The following is a 22071-nucleotide window of genomic DNA, read 5'->3' on the forward strand; positions in this document are numbered from 1 at the left end:
AGTTTTATGGGGCCCATTCATCACTGTGGATGGTGGTTCCCGGTTCAACGTTGGCTGCAATAATGGGGCCTAGCGTCGCCGCGTCTCGTCGGTCGACCTTGAATAGTCGGAGCTCCCCGGTGGTCACGCAGATCATGCCGAATACCCATGGTCCACGATCTGCAATGCCGCCGTAATTTTGACGGCTCGGCGGAACGTTGTCGCCCGTCGTCAGGCGGCCTCGATTGTATTTTCGCTTGCCGCGAAGGAGGCATTCATCAATTTGCACAATCCTCCCGGGGCCACCGAGTGGGGGTCGCGCCAGCAGCTCGTCCCGCACGACCTCACGAGCGTAGTTCCTCCAGTCGGCGATGACATGGTCCGACAGATTAAGCAAGTCGCCGGTCATCTCCTTCATGAGCCACGCGCCTATGTTTTTGCTCACGCAGTACGTGAGCCAAATCACTTGCCGCCTGCAGTAAGCGACGCTCACTTCGCCTTTTGAAAGCCCAGTGCAAAAAGCAGGCGATCGTGCAAAAGCCTAGTGCCATAGAGTTTCTAAAAATACCCTAGAGGGAAATGTGGCGCTAGTGTCTACGGGGGTTATCATGAGCGTCGCCTCAACCTACATGGGAATGATGGGAAGTACAGGCTTCGGATTGACTTCGGTCTTTAGACTAGTGGCGTTTGCTTTTGGCGCAGTAAACAGCGCTATACTCAAATATTATCGCGTAAAATCTAATTATATTTCTGCAGTATGTTACATAATGCACAACACGCTACATAAACTTTGCATGACTTTGAGATGGAAGCATGGTTTACTATAGTTTGTCAGCAGGACACACCAGGGTATGCATACTTGTGCAATTCTGTTCCCAATTTAACGCCAAAGAATAATTATTTATTCACTTTTGCAACAGCAAAACAACCGTGCATGTACTTATATAAAAATACTCATCAAGTAGTTCTGGAAATAAAAATGTTGTATTGTGACAAAGCGTTGCGCCCTTGAGAGGAATGCCAAGGTCGGGAATGCTAGAAGTGTCGTCTGCTACGACGCCTGCTCGCTGCAAACGCGAGACTTTTCTCGCAGACGACAGGCACTTGCGAACTCTCTCGCTCTTTCGAAAAGTTGCGTCGGCTGTCACAATTGCTGAACGTCTTCAAGTACTTTTAAGCAGATCTGCTGCAGTGCTAGCTAGGACGCTAGTGGCGTCCTACGAGTATGCTCCATCATATTTTATATTGGCGTACCGCTTCCGAAGCGTTACAGCGCGGCTTTGCGGGTACCCATTGTGCGACACTAGACTACAGCTAGGAAGCAGCTATCTTTTCTACCACAAGTAAGTTTGTGTTCTCAAAGTCCTAAAACACGCATTTCAATGAGCACATAATGAAGCCCTCAATAAAATTTGATTGTCAAGCCACTAGAAGTACAATTGTATATGTCTTGTATCAGTAGTGCCTTCTTTGTTCTATTCTGAAGTTTCATAAAGCACGTAACGCTACAGTGCCAACCTAACACACTTAACAAACAAAGGTCTAAACGCTCAAAACATGTTCTTTCAACGTTTACGATGCCGCCGCTTTCTCGTCACGGCTTCGACGCCACACCGCGACCCAAGCATCGTCCCAGTCACTGACCCAGCGCGCTATCGCCACTCCGAGCAACATAACAAACGCAGAGAGCTTTGCGTTGCACTGTCGAACTGCAGGTTATAGCAATTGCAGTTGGAGCGAAACCGAAACTTTTAAAAAAATACTTGTGCACTAGTTCGCCAGTCAACAGAATGCCAATCCGAAGCCTGTACTTCCCATCATTCCCATGATGGTTGAACGATCGCAGCGCCAGATTTGCCTCTAGGTATACTAATATGAAACTCTATGCCTAGTGCAGAAACCAGGATCACATCAATCTGCGGTCGAAAAAGCGATCGCATAACAGCCTAGTGCAGAAACCAGGCGCACACTAATCTGCGCTCGGAAAAGCGCGCGCAAGCACGTAGCGAGCCGCGCCAATCCAATCCAGAAGCCAAAGAAGAGGGGGGAAGTAATGTGTGACACTAAGTTCAGAACTACCAGCGGTCAGTGCGTCGGCGTACACCTATATGTTTGGAACTTGTTTACGATTGTAGTAGTTACACCAATAATTATATTCTTTATTTGTGTCCCCTGTAGAGCACAGCTGATTTAAACAATGCAAACGTAGTTGCCGACCGATTTTTCAGGTCCTGGGTTTTGTGGACGTTTATTCAGTCACGTCGCCGAAACACGTAACGGCAGCCGAAATTTCGGCCACTGCATGCGCGAATATTTCATCAATAAAACTGTGAATATTTTATTTTCCATGTGGCGTGGACAAATCCAGCTACGAATTTATAGCCAGTATATATAGAGTGCCTGTTTGCAGCATTCCTACAAAACAGTCTTTGCATTGTTTAAATTAATAATCCACTTCTTGTGTAATCAAACAACTGTGATTATTTTCGTCCAAATATTATTTTTTTTTACTTCGAGTGTGGTATCTAAAGTATCTTAAGGTTGTCAGGTCAGTGTTCGCGGTATGGAGACCTAAGTTGTTTACAAACTACGACAAAATGAGAAGTTTGCCTATCAAATAGCCTTCCTGTCCATAAATGGTAACTGAAAACAAAGCTCTTAACCTGAAATCGCCGAAAATAAAGAGAAGATTTAGCCAGCGGTGTTTTATTCGTGGTTGGAGATGCATGTATACAGGTGCCGATTCTCGGTGCCAGTATTGTATGAATATTGCTGGCTTTCAACGCTCAGTTGTGCCAGGTCCTCTGAAGTGCCGCTTGATTTATTTCTTCTGCACTTAAGTATACTGGCAACGAACAAGTGCCTGTAAGGTTTACCACAGACAAATCTCTTTCTCTATGGGTTTACGTTAATTTTCACTGACGCACTTTAGCGCGTGGAAATTACCCGAGAGCTTGAAGCTTCGCCAGTACCCGTGCGGAAAGCTATTTCGGTGGTGCAAGCTTGAGTTGAAAACGTCTGCTGCTTGGACTGCGCGGTTCCGAAGATTTTCTGACATCACGGACCACTTTATGCGCTTGCACCAATTTTCGATGAACATCTATTATAAGAGTTCGCGCGTTTTATAACGCGTTACGAAATCGCATTGGGGGCTCCTGGGTTCACTTGCAGTGGTGCGGGTTGTGTTTGCCATTTGACTTTTAAGTGCTGACGCCATACGGCTCGAAATGAGAGAGAGAGAGAGAAAGACGTAAATAGTAAAATAAGTTTGCACAGTTTGCTCTGTTTGTCCCGCATGGCTAACGCTGTAAAGGAATCTCGCGGTACGCGAGAGCGCGCTCGAACTGTAGAAGACCGCGTACTTTGGAACTAGAGCTGCAGGAACGCGACTCGCGGTTGCCACCTGCTGGCCGGTTTTTTTCCCCGAGTGGTACCGTCTACCGGCGCGCTGTTTGCCAGTTTACCGTTTTTTATTGCGATATCAATTATATGGGCACCCCGGCCACATTTCCGCCGTCTCCGTGACGTTCTGCATGAAGTCCAAGGGTGACAACACCGTCGCGGCGCGTCGCATGCTGTAGTACGCGCGAGGGAAGCCGAAGATCGCGGTTCACTGTGTCGGGCGCGAAGAAAGCGGAGAGCACTTCGTCGCGCGAAAGGGTGTGTGTGTGGAGGGGGGGGGGGGTGAGGGAGGAGGCGGCGTTGTGCTGCTGCAGCAACTGCACATCTTGCGACCGGGCGCGAGGGGTACCGACGTTCACGGCTCAATCTCACGCGTCGCTTATAGGGTTAGTATAACCAACTCTAGAGGAAAAGCTGGCCCGAAAAAGTGGGAATTCCGCTAGGGTGCGCGCCCTGTTGCTACTGGTCAATGTGGCCAGCGCAGTTATTATGGATGGATGGATGCAAAACTTTAATGCAGGTCCTGAGGTACGCGACTCAGCGCGCTGCGGGCCGCTCCCACGTTGGGACAGTCAGGCCTTGCCCGACCGCCGCATCGTGGGCCCTCTGGACAGCCCATAGTTGCGCCCCGGCATCGGGGCTCTTGATAGCGGAGAGCCACTTGTCCTCGTTGATTTGTTCTGTCCCTCGTAACGAGGGGCAACGCCAGAGCATATGGTCTAGGCTAGCGATGTCATTGCAGTGCCTGCAAGAACTAGTGGCATAGGTGTCGGGATAAATTTTGTGGAATAAAGCCGGGTTGGGATATGAACCTGTTTGCAATAATCTGAGGGTCAATGCCTGCGCTCTATTTAACTTCTTGTGTGGAAGGGGAAAGTCTCTCCTGTCGAGATAAAAGTGCTGCGCAATTTCGTTGTATGCGGTCGGTTGATCTCTGTTCTCCACCACTGCGGGCCGGCGTTGGAGTTCTCTATGGTTGCGGAAAGCGAGACCTCGCGCCTTGGAGTGGGCCAGCTCGTTGAGGTTTGTGGGGCCTCCCATGATGGATCCCATGTGAGCGGGGAACCACGTGAGTGTGTGAGTGGCGATGCTTTTGCCTTCGAGGATGCGACAGGCTTCCTTACACGCGGCGCCAACGCTGAAGGCGCGGATGGCTACCCTGGAGTCGCTAAAGATATTGGCATGTCCGTCGTCCAGGAGGGCCAAGGCAATGGCCACTTTGCTCGGCCGCATGCGACGACGTGCTTCGTACCGAAGCGGCGTTAACGGTCGAACCTCTGTCATCATCATCATCATCATCATCATCATCATCATCATCATCATCAGCCTGGTTACCCCCACTGCAGGGCAAAGGCCTCTCCCATATTTCTCCAACAACCCCGGTCATGTACTAATTGTGGCCACGCCGTCCCTGCAAATTTCTTAATCTCATCCGCCCACCTAACTTTCTGCCGCCCCCTGCTACGCTTCCCTTCCCTTGGGATCCAGTCCGTAACCCTTAATGACCATCGGTTATCTTCCCTCCTCATTACATGTCCTGCCCATGCCCATTTCTTTTTCTTGATTTCAACTAAGATGTCATAAACTCGCGTTTGTTCCCTGACCCAATCTGCTCTTTTCTTATCCCTTAACGTTACACCTATCATTCTTCTTTCCATAGCTCGTTGCGTCGTCCTCAATTTGAGTAGAACTCTTTTCGTAAGCCTCCAGGTTTCTGCCACGTAGGTGAGTACTGGTAAGACACAGCTATTATATACTTTTCTCTTGAGGGATAATGGTAACCTGCTGTTCATGATCTGAGAATGCCTGCCAAACGCACCCCAGCCCATTCTTATCCTCCTGATTATTTCCGTCTCATGATCCGGATCCGCCGTCACTACCTGCCCCAAGTAGGTGTATTCCCTTACGACTTCCAGTGCCTCGCTGCCTATTGTAAACTGCTGTTCTCTTCCGAGACTGTTAAACATTACTTTAGTTTTCTGCAGATTAATTTTTAGACCCACTCTTCTGCTTTGCCTCTCCAGGTCAGTGAGCATGCATTGCAATTGGTCGCCTGAGTTACTAAGCAAGGCAATATCATCAGCGAATCGCAAGTTACTAAGGTACTCTCCATTAACTTTTATCCCCAATTCTTCCCAATCCAGGTCTCTGAATACCTCCTGTAAACATGCTGTGAATAGCATTGGAGAGATCGTATCTCCCTGCCTGACGCCTTTCTTTATTGCGATTTTGTTGCTTGCTTTATGGCGGACTACGGTGGCTGTGGAGCCGCTGTAGATATCTTTCAGTATTTTTACATACGGCTCGTCTACACCCTGATTCCGTAATGCCTCCATGACTGCTGAGGTTTCGACAGAATCAAACGCTTTCTCGTAATCAATGAAAGCTATATATAAGGGTTGGTTATATTCCGCAGATTTCTCTATCACCTGATTAATAGTGTGAATATGATCTATTGTTGAGTAGCCTTTACGGAATCCTGCCTGGTCCTTTGCTTGACAGAAGTCTAACGTGTTCCTGATTCTATTTGCGATTACCTTAGTAAATAGTTTGTAGGCAACGGACAGTAAGCTGATGGGTCTATAATTTTTCAAGTCTTTGGCGTCTCCTTTCTTATGAATTAGGATTATGTTAGCGTTCTTCCAAGATTCCGGTACGCTCGAGGTCATGAGGCATTGCGTATACAGGGTGGCCAGTTTCTCTAGAACAATCTGTCCACCATCCTTCAACAAATCTGCTGTTACCTGATCCTCGCCAGCTGCCTTCCCCCTTTGCATATCTACCAAGGCTTTCTTTACTTCTTCCGGCGTTACCTTTGGGATTTCGAATTCTTCGAAACTATTTTCCCTTCCATTATCGTCGTGGGTGCCACTGGTACTATATAAATCTCTATAGAACTCCTCAGCCACTTGAACTATCTCATCCATATTAGTAATGATATTGCCGGCTTTGTCTCTTAACGCATACATCTGATTCTTGCCGATTCCTAGTTTCTTCTTCACCGTTTTTAGGCTTCCTCCGTTCCTGGAGCATGTTCAATTCTATCCATATTGTTACGTATATTAATGCGATGTTTAACAGCTGTTGTTTGGGCCAAAGGACGATCGTTAAAGTCAAAAATATCTTGGTAGGACATCAGAACGCGGTAGAGCGCACGAGCGTGCTCGGACGGCATGTCGGGTGCAATCATTTTCTGTAAGTTGGCGATGGTACAAGTTGCCGACTGCGAAGGTAGAGGAGAATCGGTTGAATTGTCGTCTACTGAAATCGATGCTACAGAGTGATCCTCGAATGAGCAAAGTTGGGCCAGAGACATCCCGCGTGGCAGCACTTGTGTCGTCAAGGCAAAATTGACCACTGGCAGGCAGACGCAATTCGCCGTAATAGATAAAATAGTATGAGGTAGTGTGATCCCGTGTGTAAGGAGGACGTCTTGCATAGGAGCCGCGATGTAGTGACCGTCGGGCACTGGTGGGGATGACACGAAGTCAACGTAAGTCAGTGCCGAAGGAGGCAAACGAACGAAGTCGACGGAACTGAGGCGAGGAAGGTGTTGTTCAGCGGGATCCAGAACAGGCAGGTCGAGGCGGAGAGTACTGGCGGAGCAATCGATGAGAGCAGAATGTGCGGAGAGGAAGTCGAGGCCGAGGATGATGTCGTGGGGACAGTGAGCGATGACTGTGAATAGCACGGTAGTGGAGCGATCGGCGAAGGAGACGCGGGCGGCACACATACCAATGACGGGGGCTGTTCCGCCATCGGCGACACGGACAACAGGCGTCGTGGCGGGCGTGATTATTTTCCTCAGCCGGGTACGAAGATCCGCGCTCATTACCGACAAATGCGCCCCAGTGTCTATGAGAGCTGATACAGGAACACCGTCGACTTGCACGTAAAGAAGGTTCAGATGAGTGGGCAACGTCAGGAGAGGATTTGGCGGCGTAGGGAGCAATGCAGCGTCACCTCGAGGCGCTGCATCGTCTAGTTTTCCGGCTGGGAGCGGCGTCCGAAGGGAGTCGGCGAATAGGAACGACGGGGCTGGGGAGAGCGAGATTGTCGTCGTTGGGGCGAAGGTGAACGAGAATAGGGGCGGTTCGGCGCAGGAGAATCGGTGGCGGCATTATCTGAGCGTGCGGCATAGCGACGAGAAAGGCCATCTGGGGGGCGAGAGTAGGCAGTAGATGTAGACTGGTTCAGGGAACTCCAGCGACTGCGGCAGTGCCGAGAAATGTGCCCAATTCGATGGCAGTGAAAACAAATTGGCTTGTCGTCTGCAGTGCGCCATTCAGAGGGGTTGCGGAAACGTGGTGGGTAAGAAGGTGCGGGACGGGGTGGAATCGAAGATGCCGGTTGGGATCAGGGCGATGGGCCGAGCAGATGGTGTGAATACCCATGTTGGCGAACTCCTGGCGGACAACTGCCTGGATCAGGGAAACAGTGACTGCAGGTGCATTGGAGGGGCCGGAGTCGAACGCAGCCGGATAGGCGGCCTCGAGCTCACGCCGGACAATCCTGGTGACATCGCCAGTGTTGTTGGGACGAGGAGCGTCGGCACAGGAAGATGTCGCTGGGGTGTTGGGCAGACGGGCAAACTGTTGGTCGATACGTCGGCTTTTAGCAAATTCCAGGCGGCGGCACTCTTTTATAACTGCATCTACCGTCGCGACGTTGTTAAATACGAGCAAGTTGAAGGCGTCATCGGCAATGCCTTTGAGGATGTGGGAGACCTTGTCGGACTCAGTCATGTGTGCGTCAACTTTGCGGCATAGAGCCAAGACGTCCTGAATGTACGTGACGTAGGGCTCCGTTGACGTCTGCACACGACCGGAAAGCGCCTTCTGCGCGGCAAGTTGGTGACCGTAGGGGTTGCCGAACAAGTCTCGAAGCTTTTGCTTAAGCGAATCCCAACTGGTCAGCTCATCTTCGTGCGTCCGATACCAAACTCGAGGTGTGCCACCGAGGTAAAAGACGACGTTGGCGAGCATGATAGTTGGGTCCCACCGGTTATTGCGGCTGACGTGTTCGTAAAGGCTGATCCAGTCCTCGACGTCTTCCCCATCTTTTGCCGAGAATACGCCAGGATCACGGGGAGCGGAGAGGGTGATGTAGGTTGTCGAAGTGGCAGCAGGTGTCGGAGCCGGTGGTGTCGGGTTGGCATCGCCGGGAGCTATGAAGGTAGGCTCGACGTACCGTCCACTGCGAAGCTCCGTGACGAGGTACAGGGAACGTCCACCTCCACCAAATATGTTACGTAGGAAGACACCGACGAAAAGCTATTTACAAGTATATTTACAAGGCTATACGCCGCAGTTGACCAGGAGGCAACAGCCCGCGCTAGCTTCCAATCGTCGACTTCTTCTTCCTGCTCGACTCTTGGTCATTGGGAATACTACCCCGTAGCAATATTATACTTCCTTATGTCAGCTGTCTTACGCTTGTTGATTAACTTCGAAAGCTCTGCCAGTTCTATTCTAGCTGTAGGGTTAGAGGCTTTCATACATTGGCGTTTCTTGATCAGATCTTTCGTCTCCTGCGATAGTTTGCTGGTATCCTGCCTAATGGAGTTACCACCGACTTCCATTGCACACTCCTTAATGATGCCCACAAGATTGTCGTTCATTGTTTCAACACTAAGGTCCTCTTCCTGAGTTAAAGCTGAATACCTGTTCTGTAGCTTGATCTGGAATTCTTCTATTTTCCCTCTTACCGCTAACTCATTAATCGGCTTCTTATGTACTAGTTTCTACCGTTCCCTCCTCAGGTCTAGGCTAATTCGAGTTCTTACCATCCTGTGGTCACTGCAGCGCACTTTGCCGAGCACGTCCACATCTTGTATGATGCCAGGGTTAGCGCAGAGTATGAGGTCTATTTCATTTCTAGTCTCGCCGTTCGGGCTCCTCCACGTCCACTTTCGGCTATCCCGCTTGCGGAAGAACGTATTCATTATCCTCATATTATTCTGTTCCGCAAACTCTACTAATAACTCTCACCTGCTATTCCTAGCGCCTATGCCATATTCCCCCACTGCCTTGTCTCCAGCGTGCTTCTTGCCTACCTTGGCATTAAAGTCGCCCATTAGTATAGTGTATTTGGTTTTCACTCTACCCATCGCCGATTCCACGTCTTCATAAAAGCTTTCGACTTCCTGGTCATCATGACTGGATGTGGGGGCGTAGACTTGTACAATCTTCATTTTGTACCTCTTATTAAGTTTCACAACAAGACCTGCCACCCTCTCGTTAATGCTATAGAATTCCTGTATGTTACCAGCTATATTCTTATTAATCAGGAATCCGACTCCTAGTTCTTTTCTCTCCGCTAAGCCCCTGTAGCACAGGACGTGCCCGCTTTTTAGCACTGTATATGCTTCTTTTGGCCCCCTAACTTCACTGAGCCCTATTATATGCCATTTACTGCCCTCTAATTCCTGTGGTTCAACCTCTGTGGCTGATTGAAACTACCGCGAAATTGTTGCTGTTTGCATACTGGGCCGCGTCAACGAAGCAGGTGCCGCCAGGGAGTTCTGTTGCGCGGCGTAGGAGCGCTACCGCTCTGGCCTTCCTTCTTTCTACGTTGCGCTGGGGATGCATATTGCGCGGGGCGGGCGATATTATGATGTTATCTTTCTGCTCTTTCGGAAGGCCCTGGAAGGCATCTTCGACAGTGGCCGGGGGGACGCCCATCTCAGTTAGGAGTCGTCTGCCCGCCCTGGTGCCCGAGAGCCTAAGAATCTGTGCCTCTCTTGTGCTTCTGCAATCTCTTCCAGGGTTTTATGAATACCCAACTGCAGGAGTCGGTCGGTGCGTGTGTAGTTGGGTAGTCCGAGCGCGCTCTTGATCCCCCTCCTTATCATGGCATTTAGCTTGTCTCGCTCGGCCCTCTTCCAGACGTGCATGGCCGCTACGTACGTAAAATGGCACAAGAAAGCGTGGACTAGCCTTAACAGATTCTCTTCGCTCAGGCCTCTCCTTCTGTTAGCTACCCGCCTGATTAGACCGATGACGCTATCCGTCGTTTTTGCTAGTTTTGGAATGGTGATGTTATTCGAGCCCGCCCCTTCGAGTGTCATTCCCAAGATTCGAATGGACGCGACTTTGGGAATGGGATCTCCGCAATTGGTGTAGAGATTAATGTCAATTTCAGAGGGGGGTTTCCAGTTCTGTGGCTTGCGGCCCTTTCTACTTGGGCTGTTGAGAAGGAGCTCCGATTTCTTTGGGGAGCACCGGAGTCCCGTGTCGGTTAGAAAGCGCTCTGTAGTGTCGACAGCTTCCTGGAGAGCGGCTTCGACTTGTCCGTCACTGCCACCCGCGCACCAGACAGTGATGTCGTCCGCGTAGATCGTGTGACCGATGTCCTGGACCTTGCCTAGATACCTTGAGAGGTCGACCATTGCGATGTTGAAGAGTAGTGATGAGATGACTGACCCCTGGGGGGTGCCTCTTCTGCTCAGCTTCATTTTCTCCGATTCCAAATCTCCAGCCTTGAGGATGGCACATCGTTTGTTCAAGAAAGACCTGACGAAGGCATGGAAGGACAAACCCAGGTCGAGTTTGGAGATGGCGTCGAGAACGAACTCGTGACGGATGTTATCAAAGGCCTTCTCCAGGTCCAAACGAAGGATGGCTCTCGTGTCCCGAGTGCAGCGTTCCAGGATTTGGATCTTGATAAGCTTCATGGCGTCCTGGGTGGAGAGGCCTGGCCTGAAACATATCATATTGTGAGGGAAAAAGTCGTTGGTCTCGATATACTCGGCAATTCTGTTATGGATGGCGTGCTCGGCCACCTTCCCTACACATGGCGTCAGTGAGATTGGGCGGAGGTTGTCCAGGCTCGGCGGTTTACCGGGCTTTGGGATTAGTATGACCTTCGCCAACTTCTATTCTTCCGGTACAATTCCCTGCTCTCAAATACGATTTATCTCATCTGTAAGAAACTCGATCGATGCGTCCTCTAGGTTTCTGAGAGCCTTGTTGTTGATCCGGGCCGGGTGCTGACCTACCGTTGAGGTCGTGTAGGGCGCGGCGGATTTCACTGATTTTGAAAGGCTCGTCCAGCACGGAGTTCGGCTTCCCTTTGTATACTGGGTATGCCGCCCCATTGGCCACAGTTTTGAGCGGCAGGTACTTCTTAGCCAGCATCTCCAGCATGTCCTTTTCCGAAGACGACTTCTTGGCTTCGTGGAGCGCTTTAGCGAGGACACTTCTCTGGTTTGACTTGGTGCCGGAGTCGTCGAGCAATGAGAAGATTCAACTTCCCTCCCGTGCGCATCTGCCCGTCGATTGAATTGCAAATGTCGTCCCATTGCTGCCTAGACGGGGCTTGGCATTGCTCTTTTTTCTGAGCTTGCGATTCAAGCGTTGGCTTTTCCACCTCTCGAGAAGTGATTGCTTAGCCTCGAGAAGGTGCGTTAGCCTGCTATCCATTTTGTCTGTCTGTAGACCCCTCTCTATGGTTTTGGTGGTGGAGCAGACATCTTGCAGATTGAGAGAGCTGAAAACAAGTACAGGTCACATTATGCTTTGTCATTTAAAAACGCATACCTGATGGCTTTATGAAAGGGATGCGTTAATATTAAGTTTACAGAAAACGCTTGCTAAGTGCGTGACTTATGTAAATCGCGATGTACGCATTCCTGCAATAAAGGATGACACGAATTTCAGCTTCGAATCTGTTTTTTTTTGTTTTGTTTTTTGGATGCGTAGTAGTTTCGTACAGTTTAGGTTTGAAATGCGATCGCGCATCAACACAGGACGCTATGGCACATTCATGCCTTTTGTGCCACCCAAGCCCCGAAGTGCTCTGACATATACCTTCACATGTATGTAAACGAATGTATCTTGTTCAGAACATAACGCGAGTAGACAGCTCTTATGATGCAATCGTTTGAGAAGCGTCACAGTAGAGCATTTTTTTTTTTACTTGCGGAGCGGTGTTTTTATTTGCAGATTTCTCTTCAGTAGGAAATTGCTGGACAGGCGGACCAGCGCACCGGAATTGTACTGGCGAATCCACAAGCAAGTCTTAGAATCTGTGTAATTGTTGCACTTTTAACAATCATGCTTCTACGAAGGCCACAGCAGAAAAACAGCCCGATGCCGAGTATTTCTGTGCCACGAAGCAATCAAGAGGCGAGTGCCTAATACGGACGAAATCGAGGGCATGAACCCGCATATTAATAGCGTAGGCGTTTTATTAACTGTCCAATATTTTCAACACTTCCTTGCATGCCATTTTATGTGGCATATCTTTTCTGGTCACAAATGTGTGCAGCGAATCTATTTGCATGATCGACTCCGGGCCTGTGGGGCCGTTCACTTGCACTTGATGCTGAGTCTTTTACATGTATCCATAAACTGCTGATATGCACATCAGATCCCTGCGAGCATTTTCAAAATTCAATTATTTTAGGCAACCCGCACATATGTAATACAGACATAATCTCAACTACCGCTAAGCAGCTGGGACACATTTTTGTTGAGTATACTCGCAGGTAAAATAAGTAGATCATGTGAACAGCTCCAGCTCATTTTTCTTAAATCAGTGTGTACAAGGGGCATGCAAAAATAACTTTTTTCTCGCGCACCAATTATTTTGTTGTATAAGCAAGAGAACCCACCACGTTGGTGTAAGATATGTTGTACATCACACTAATATGTGTTTTAATTTACCAAGTGAGATGACTTACTTTTATGGCTCATTCAGTCAAATCACACTGCAAGATGTATCCATCAATCTTCTGTTGGATATTGCAAATGTTTAATGAAACATGTTTCCCTGATATGCAGATATGCAATGGCAAGCCTTTCTGTGTGTTCCAAAGGTAAAATTTAAGCTCTAAATTAAAGAAGACATTTCTCGCCAGAAACAACAAGCAAAAATGGTGAATGCATAGTATCAGAAGCCCAAGGTGCAGAAATTATGAGAAGGGTCGAATAATTTTAAGGAAAGAATGGTATTTGAAAATGCAGGACTCTTTAGTGGAGGCCAAGCAAGTCAATATAGGTAGAATACTCTGCAAAATTATGCGAGTGATGGGAAGGCAAACAATGGGTGAGGAAATGTGTTGTTTTTCTGCGAAAGAAAAGCTGATGATTGTAATAAGTCAGTTTAGCATCATGAGGCTGCTGCTTGATAAATTCAGAAACGAACCACAAAACAAGACATGCAAAAATTTAATGATGCTCTCTCCACATTGGGATAAATAAAAAGAAACGGATCACATCTAATGTGGACATATACGCCGTAGTGGAGGACTCCGGAAATCTGAATAAATCTAAATAGACGAGTGTTTTCGCATTTCGCCCCCATCGAAATGCGGCCGCCGTGGCCGGGATTCGATCCCGCGACCACGTGCTCAGCAGCCCAACACCATAGCCACTGAGCAACCACGGCGGGTGACTGGACAATAAGTGAATTCACTTGTTCTGAATATTAGTCGCCCTTATGTAGCTTTTCTTATAACGCCTTTTTTTTTCCTGAAGAAAAAATGAAAATACTTTTTTTTTCTGAGCAGATGTACCTTTCCTTTCTTCAGCTATGTTATGATGCGGTAGAAAACAAATTTGCTCAATTTGTTAACTCGTCGTCACCAGGTTGAATGAACGAGGTGCGAATTAGTAGAAATACAGGCATTGCTGTGATGAATAATTATAAAAAAAAGTTTTTTTTTAACGTGCACGTCGAAACTGTTTTATAGTTCATTGCAGCTATCGGTGTCAGTTGCATTCAAACTTTTATATGAACGGTACAAAGAAACAGCACCATGAAGTAGGCATGTAAGCATATTATCGTTTACATGTAGGAAGGTAGAAAAACTGCTTCGAATGCAACGCCCGGAATAATGCGTAAACTTCCGACCGACATCTTAAACGCATCGAGGCCAGAAATTTCTATCTTGTTACAAGTTGTATCTCTCGCGTTGATGCCGCTATTCAGACACATCGCCGACTATATAACCACAATTACGGGGTCCACGACCCTCTGCCGTGATTCCGATGTGCCGATCGAGGTCGCTGTTTCTTTTCGTTGCGCCATATTACGATATTACGATTTTGGAAAAGAAGTTTCGGAATCCCACGTTGCGCTTTGTGACGACACGCGTGAGTAGACGCGTGGAGAGCAAGGGTTACTTTTGTTCGTATTGTGTTGCTGCATTGCTCCCCTGCTTGACACGATTCTGCGCTCGAGACAGGCAAAAGAATTACGCAAGACAACAGAAAATCTCAAACGAGGCTGGATGGACTGAAAAAGGAAATCATTTTTTTTTTTTTTGAAATGATGCACTGACCTTGCCGACAAGAAACACCGGCGTCGGAGGCGGCGCGCGTACGTCTTGGCTCACACCTCTACGTCTTCGATCCGGTTTGTTTGATAGGTGTACAGCGGCAGAGCTTTGCCAACTCCACAGGCGTGGAGAACGGAAGGCAATAAGAAATTTCCCCGCTCTGACGTCACGGGGAGCAAACGACGGGCGCTCACGTCAGGCGAGACTTCAAGCCAGGTTGAGTTGAGTGGTTGTAGGCTACTGGTGGGGTTAGCCTTGCAGTTGCCTCGTCGTAGCGCTGCGAGCAGCGGTCTCTTCTGACAACTGTATCGGCGATCGTATCGGCGACGGCTCGGAGCGACGGGTGTCGGTGCGTGTTCTTAGTTTCGGAATGGACAAGAGCCCGCATCTAGAGTGGCCCTTTTAGCTGATCGAGGTAAATTCCCTCTATTTCTGTAACATAACCCCATAGTGTATGCTCGCCACCTGAAAGAGGAAGCTTTAGCTCGGGTGCTCCTATCTAAATACACGTAAAAGGAGAATTCGTCTTTCTCGGCAGCCACGGCACCAAATTTGGCGGGGTTTGTTGCATTTAAAAGCAAAACGTAATGTCTATTGACTGTTTGTTTCGAATTTTCGATTTATGTCACCGAAGTTTTATTAAAAATTGGCAAAAATCGCACATCATCAGAAAACGAAACTATCAAGTACAACTCTCGTAACTCGCCAAAGAAAAACGATATCGGAATTTTGTGAATAGTATCTGATAGCACATCTAGAGCGGACAAATTTGATGTTACACACGGATAAAAAAAATCTAGTAATGTGGAAAAATAGCTTTTGCAGAACCCTTGTACACATCGTAATAAATTCACGTAAGATATAAATTGACAGATAAAGTTTGTCCGCTTTTTTCAATGCCCTAATGGATGCCGATTACAGAACCGCGATACCTGCTCTTGATGAAGAGCTATGAATTTGTAAACTTCGTACTTCTCTTTTTTTCAACGTTTTGAATTTTTGAAAAACCTTTTCATGAAATTCAGGCCCTAAATCGAAATTCCGCTTCCAACAATCACTAGAATTTAACTTTCTCTTTCAAATTCAACAAATTTCATTAATATAGGTCCAGGGGTTATCTCAGAAAAACGTTTTTGCGTTTTACATGTATTTGAATAGGACGCGTCGGAGTTGGGTCCGAGCTAAAGCTTTCTCTTAAATACATGTAAAACGCAAAAACTTTTTTATGAGATAACCCCTGGACCGATTTTAATGAAATTTGTATTTGAGAGAGAAAGCTAAAGTCTAGTGACTGTTGGTAGCGGAATTTCTATCCTGGTTTTGAATGTTGCTAAAAAGATTTTCAAAATCTTGCAAGTTTGAAAAGAAACAGAAGTACAAAATTTATAAATTAATAGCTCTGCACCGAAAACAGATATCGTGGTGCTGTAAACGGTGCACATTAGAGTTTTCAAAGCGGACAAATTCAATACGTCAATTTATATTTTAGGTGAATTTGTTACGTTGCGTACAAAGGTTCTGCAAAAGCTGTATTTCCATATTACTCAATTTTTTTACATTCATGTGTAACATATCACTTTGTCCGCTTTAGACGTACTATAGGGTTCAATTCACAGAATTGTGATATAATTTTTGCTTGCTGAGTTAGAGAGTTGTAAACTTGATAGTTTCGTTTTCTGAAGATTTTCGATTTTTGCCAATTTTTATTAAAAATTTTACCATCTAAATCGAAGATTCAAAACCAACAGTCATTACATATTAAGTTTTTCTTTTAAATGCAACAAACCTCGTCAAATTTGGTGCAGTGGTTGCCGAGAAAAACGAATTCTCCTTTTCCGTGTATTTAGATAGGAGCACCCGAGCTAATGCTTCCTCTCAAGAGGAAGCTTTAGCTCGGGCCCAACTCCGACGCGGCCTATTGAAATACAGGTAACAACGCAAAAACGTTTTTCTGAGATAACCCCTGCGCCGATTTTAATGAAATTTGTTGCATTTGAGGGAGAAAGTTCAACTATAGTGACTGTTCGTCGCGGAATTTCTATTTGGGTCCTGAATTCTCTTAAAAATCTTTCAAAAATTCGAAAGTTTGAGAAATATAGGATCACAAAGTTTACAGATTCATAGCGCTGCATAAAAAAGATATCTCGGTTCTGTAAACGGGATCCATTAAATCATTCAAAGCGGTCAAATTCAATACGTCAATTTATATTTTATTTGAATTTGTTACGCTGTTTACAAGGGTTCTGCAAAAGTTATATTTCCATATTACGAAATTTCTTGAGATTAATGTGTAACATATCAATTTTGTCCGCTTTAGATGTACTATTATATGCAATTCACAGAATTGTATTATCAATTTTCGTTGCTGAGTTACAGATTTGTAAACCTGATAGTTTCGTTTTCTGAAATATTTCGATTTTTGTCAAATTTTAATAGAGCATTTACGATGTAAATCAAAACTCCGGAATCAACAGCCACTATATTTTAAGTTTTCCTTTTAAATGCAACAAACCTCGTCAAATTTGGTGCAGGGGTTGCCGAGAAAAACGAATTCTCCTTTTACGTGTATTTAGATTGGAGCACCCGAGCTAAAACTTCCCCTTAAGGGCGATTTGGATGAGCCTTCCTAGGTTGCGGACACGGGAGCTGATCCTTGCACTTCGAGCACTCTTTAGCGTCGCAGTGACCGCCAACTGCTGCAGTCAGTTGCGCTTCGCCGGCCTAATGAGGGTACACCCTGTGTGCGTGCTTTGCATCTATTGGCCTCGAGCTCCACCACTGGAAAAGCTGGCGCCACCGTCGGCGTGACGTGCTAGGAGGGATCACGTGGACAAAGCGGCCGCGTCGGCTGCTTCGGGCGCGCCGAAGCGAGCTGAAAACGAGTTTAAATTCCCTCGTACGCTGCGGTCCTCATTTAGTGGCGAAATTTTCCCGCTTCGAGTGTCTCCTTTACAACGCTTGAAAGCACTACAATAGGTAGTGGCTGCCTTTGAAGGCGCGCAACATGGTTGGCTACTGCTCGTTGCCGCAGGGCCGGACGCACGTAACGGAGGCCGGTGTCAGGCTTATTCACAAGTAGCCACAGGACAAGAATCTGCGTGAAGCTTGGCTCGTGAAACATAAAACCGGCAAACAGTCATCGGCTACAACTCGGGTACGCAACAAGCACAGACGCGAGGAAGATTTCTGCTACGGCACCCGGTCTGCGATGTTCTGAAAACGCGCACTGAGACGTTCGCCCGACTAATGTCATGACGGTTTGGTCTATGAACTTGTCGATGCTATAGATACTGGCAAGTTCAGTGGAGTCGAAAGGCAGCGGTAAGAAACACATTTAAAAAAAGCATGGCATATGGTCATGTTTGTGTTATGAATTAATGCACTGGATTACAGAAAAGGAGCAGCGGGAAATTGCATCATGAGAACACCGATAAACATACAGTGCGACGCAACTCGAGAAATAGAATTTAAAGGTCGAATAATTTAGAATGAAAAAAAGATTGAATCGTCGCGACGGCAGATCACAGTCCCCGTAGGCGTCGAAGTCTCTACAATGAAATTATTTTTGAACAGCTCTGATAGCGCCTACGCAACAATGGTTGCTTGTATACTGTCAAATGCTCATATTCTGCGGCCTAAAGCTCATGGCACGGTGCGAAAACGCGCGCGCGGGGAAAGCGAAACAGTGCGCGGACAAGCATGCAGACGCGCAGTCGGTCGCTGCGAATCTGCGCGATCGCTGCGTTGAGGCTTCGTTCTATTACACTCCATTTAGTTATACAAACACTATACGAACATATATCACATAGTGTGCTGCCAGCGTTTACCTACCTTTCACGCAAGAAGCCGGTTCGGGAGACTCCATCGCGGCGACCGCGCGCAGTGGCGTTCGCTGTACGTATTCGGTAACGAGATAGCGTCTGTAAACGATTGTGTGCTTTCTGTTTGCCCAAGATCATTATTTAGACATTAAGAAACTTCTCTCGTTTCGAAAGTACTTACAGAAATGTCCGGGAGAACTCGCGCGTGGTGTTTTCAGTGAGCGCTGACAGCAAAACCTATGAGGCGGGCGCCACGTGATCCCTCATACTACGCCAGCGAGGCGCTTCCGATAGATGGCGACTCCGTAACTCCTCGCCGCCAATACTGTACTCGTGCAGATGAGAACGAGCCCACGAAGCCACCCCACATCTACACAGGGTTTCGCAAGCGGATGCAGCATTGCAAGCACATCGGGGCGTGTATCGCGCACTGCGTCACAGCGAAGTTTTACAGCGAAGCTGTATGTGACTCAGATCCGGTGTTTCGTGGCGTCTGCGAGCACAGATTATCATCGGCGATGGCTCGAGCGTCGTCGTCTTCTTCGTTGGCGCGACTCGGGCAACCGCGCTAACACGCCAGTGCCAGTTCTCGCTCGTTCATTTTCGTCTTCTTCCACAGCTGACTCCGTTATGCAAAACGCTACCATCATCAGCAATAGCTCGAGCGTCATCGTCTTCCACAGCTGCCTCCGCCGTCACGATACCCACAGGTCAGGACAATACGTTCGTACCTTTGTTCAAAATCTTGTGTCACTTATGTGTCGTGCGCTAAACAGCGTCGCTGGTCATCCACGTTTAAAGAGTGGAAAGGCTCATGAATTCCTTTTTTTTAATTCTTTCCGAATAGTTGCAAGATCTTCAGACCACCCATTCTAGCCACGAACTTCATATAAAGTGCATTTCTCACTGATTGTGACAGCAACGTGTATATTTTAGTAGGCAGTTGTTTGTTTAAGAAATGCAACGCTACCAGATAAATCGTGTTTTTGAGTGATCTTTTTCGAAGCGGCAGCCTTTTTTTCTGCGCTGCTATAGGTATGTTACCCAGGACATCAATGTACTCTGGTTCATGTGTTGTACACGGTGATTTCGGGTACGAGACTTTCAGTAGCTAGTGGGTATCGCGCTTACATGTTTCGTGTTCCGGCTGAATCCAATTTTTGCATTTACAACAAGCCCTATAATGATCTTGATTTAAATGTTAATATGTGAATCTCTTCTGCGTTGTGTTCACTCAAAGGTTGAGTATAATCATTCGTAGTTTTTGCTGGAACACACAGGATTCAATGAAGTCAAGTGAAATCGCTGTATACGAAGGTGCGGTGCCATATTATTATTGGTGAAGAAAAAATCAGGCCTTGCGGCGGCTTTTTCTTTTTTTTTTCTTTTTTGTCCCTGTCCGCCTGCACGGTGTTATAGTGAGAAACTCTATGGCTTGCACACCATATTAGACAATAGTTCTTTTTCTTCCTCTGTTGCTACGCAACCTAATGTGCAAGAAATAGAATACAAAACCCCGTATGCCCGTTAATGCAGATAGTGCTGCAGTGCATTAAGAAATATTTTGTCCTTGACAGCCTGGATATGCCTCTTTGAGTCGAATCACGCTGTGTTTTCTAATTCAGCCACGTGCGCGTTTCGACCCAATCAGACACACCGTAGCCGCTATGTGAGCCAATCAGAGCGGGCAAGATTACTAATTTTCTATGACGTACTTCTGGCTCGTGGTAATCGCTTCCGCCGCATCCAACCAGTAGAAGCATAGCCCAGCCAGTAGAAGCATAGGGGGGGGGGGGAGGGGGGGCGTCGCTGGGGTGCAGATTTCACCACAACCTGTAAAACCTGTGGCCACAAAGGAACGAAAAGGAAACAAAAGATGAGTGAGCGTTACATCACGCAGGCGACCTTCGCTAGCCATCCCTCCGAGAAGCCACCCTCTTCGCCTTTTCTGTCTCGGAAAGCCGGCCGACCACGTGACACTGCGCTTGGCCGACCGAGTGTGTCCGATGCTTTTCCCAACCGGCCGATATGATAGTGCAACTTCGATCGCTTATCCCAAAGTGTGCACTGGTGTTCTATTTTAACGTTACCAAAACTTCCAAAAATCGCCCGGGACACTTAGCAAAAGTACAGTTATCGAGCTTGAAGTTCCTGAAGAGGTGTGCATTACCTACACGGGAAATAAATATGCATAATTGAATAATTAGCGAAATTACGCTAATGGAGGTTTAAACAAATTACTTTAGCGCACACATTGCGGTACATGAATGAAAGCGGGTGATTTCACGAGGCCCATCTACGTGGAACGAGTTTAAAAACTAGCACCAGCTTTGAGATAATCGCAGTCAAACTTGCGGCATAAATACATTGTTGTTCCACTTTTTTTAACACACCGCCTTGTTATGCATTTAAATGCAGACATCATTGGAAAAGGAATGCATTAATTTTCGTCGGAAATTTGGGAACGCATACCTCGAAACCGGCGTCATACTCAGAATTCATTCCAAGTGGACATGACTTTAGAAGTAACTGGCTACAATTCTTAAAATTGCAGTAAGTGTAATAGGTTAATTGATTTAAAACCTAATTACGAAAACTTATTTAGTCAAATATTCATTTTGATTGCTCGTGCATATATAATGTCCTCATCTGAGAGTAAACTAGCTCAAGAAGTATAATTGCGCTACATGTCACGAGTGATCTTGTTTTTAAATTCTGTTAACGATAAAACACACCGTACAGTGTGAGCGCTACTTGTGCATTTCAGCTTGCTCATCTGTACATATACCGGATGATACAGCGCGTGTGTGTGTGCGCGCTTTTTTTTAGAGCAGACAGCACCATTCTAGTTCATGAGCTGGTCTACTCGAAGAGGCGAACAGTACCCGAAGGAGCACCGGACGATGCAGTAATTGTGTAAACCAAGTTGGTTCTTCATTCTATGGTATAAACCCCATAGCAGAAGGCGTTCAAAGCGCTCACATTGTGCTTCCTACGAACAAGTGAACTATGTGAATGTGTTTGGCACTCTCGCGCTTAACCACTTTGTACATTCTTCCTCATCTTTGTCTCCCCTTATAGCCGTCCCTTATTCTAGTAGAGAGATGCAGTAATAGCGAGGGAGGAAAAGAGAGAGAGAGCTTCGTTCTCATGTTCGAGGAATCAAAGTGCACGAGTGTGTTCCCAATCCGCCCCCGACCGTAAGTGGCGGGAAATCATACAAAATGCAAAGCGGCCAGATCTACAGGAAACGGCTCGGTGCAGCGACCCTTCGCTTTCGTAAGTGTTAACTTGAACAGGAGTAGCACTGTGACTTAATTTGTTCTGCAACCACGTATACTACTACAACATGTGCACCACTACTGCACAATGTCCTACCAGCATCTGGACTTTTTTGTTTGTTTAATAAGTGCACGCAGATGGTAACGTATGGACTACGTAAGAGCCCGGTATAGCAATACATAGTTGAGAATGCGCACAGCATGCCGCAAACGCAAACATACTAACTTCACGAAGCAATTGTAAACAACAGAAAAATCAAACTAAGCCAGGGAAGCGACCTACGTGTACCCGCGTTTGTTCCAG

General features: G+C 47.1%; 1 protein-coding gene across 5 annotated transcripts in view; it reads left to right on the plus strand.

Annotated features, from left to right (window-relative positions):
* The window catches only part of LOC135901971 (E3 ubiquitin-protein ligase Siah2-like), a 137622-nt gene that overhangs the window by 1769 nt on the left and 113782 nt on the right, over positions 1-22071 (plus strand). For 2 of the 5 annotated variants that reach the window (XM_065431841.2, XM_065431842.1), the window contains exon 2: positions 19106-19196. The exons of 2 other annotated variants lie outside the window; for them this stretch is intronic. In XM_065431841.2, coding sequence (XP_065287913.1) covers positions 19106-19196 — 91 coding nt within the window. Of the gene's footprint in view, positions 1-15061; positions 15081-19105; positions 19197-22071 lie in introns of those variants that run through there. One more of the 5 variants, XM_065431844.1, reaches the window with a different exon arrangement.

Source organism: Dermacentor albipictus, chromosome 9 (assembly GCF_038994185.2).
Source record: "Dermacentor albipictus isolate Rhodes 1998 colony chromosome 9, USDA_Dalb.pri_finalv2, whole genome shotgun sequence".
In the NCBI taxonomy this organism is placed as follows: Eukaryota; Metazoa; Arthropoda; class Arachnida; order Ixodida; family Ixodidae; genus Dermacentor; species Dermacentor albipictus.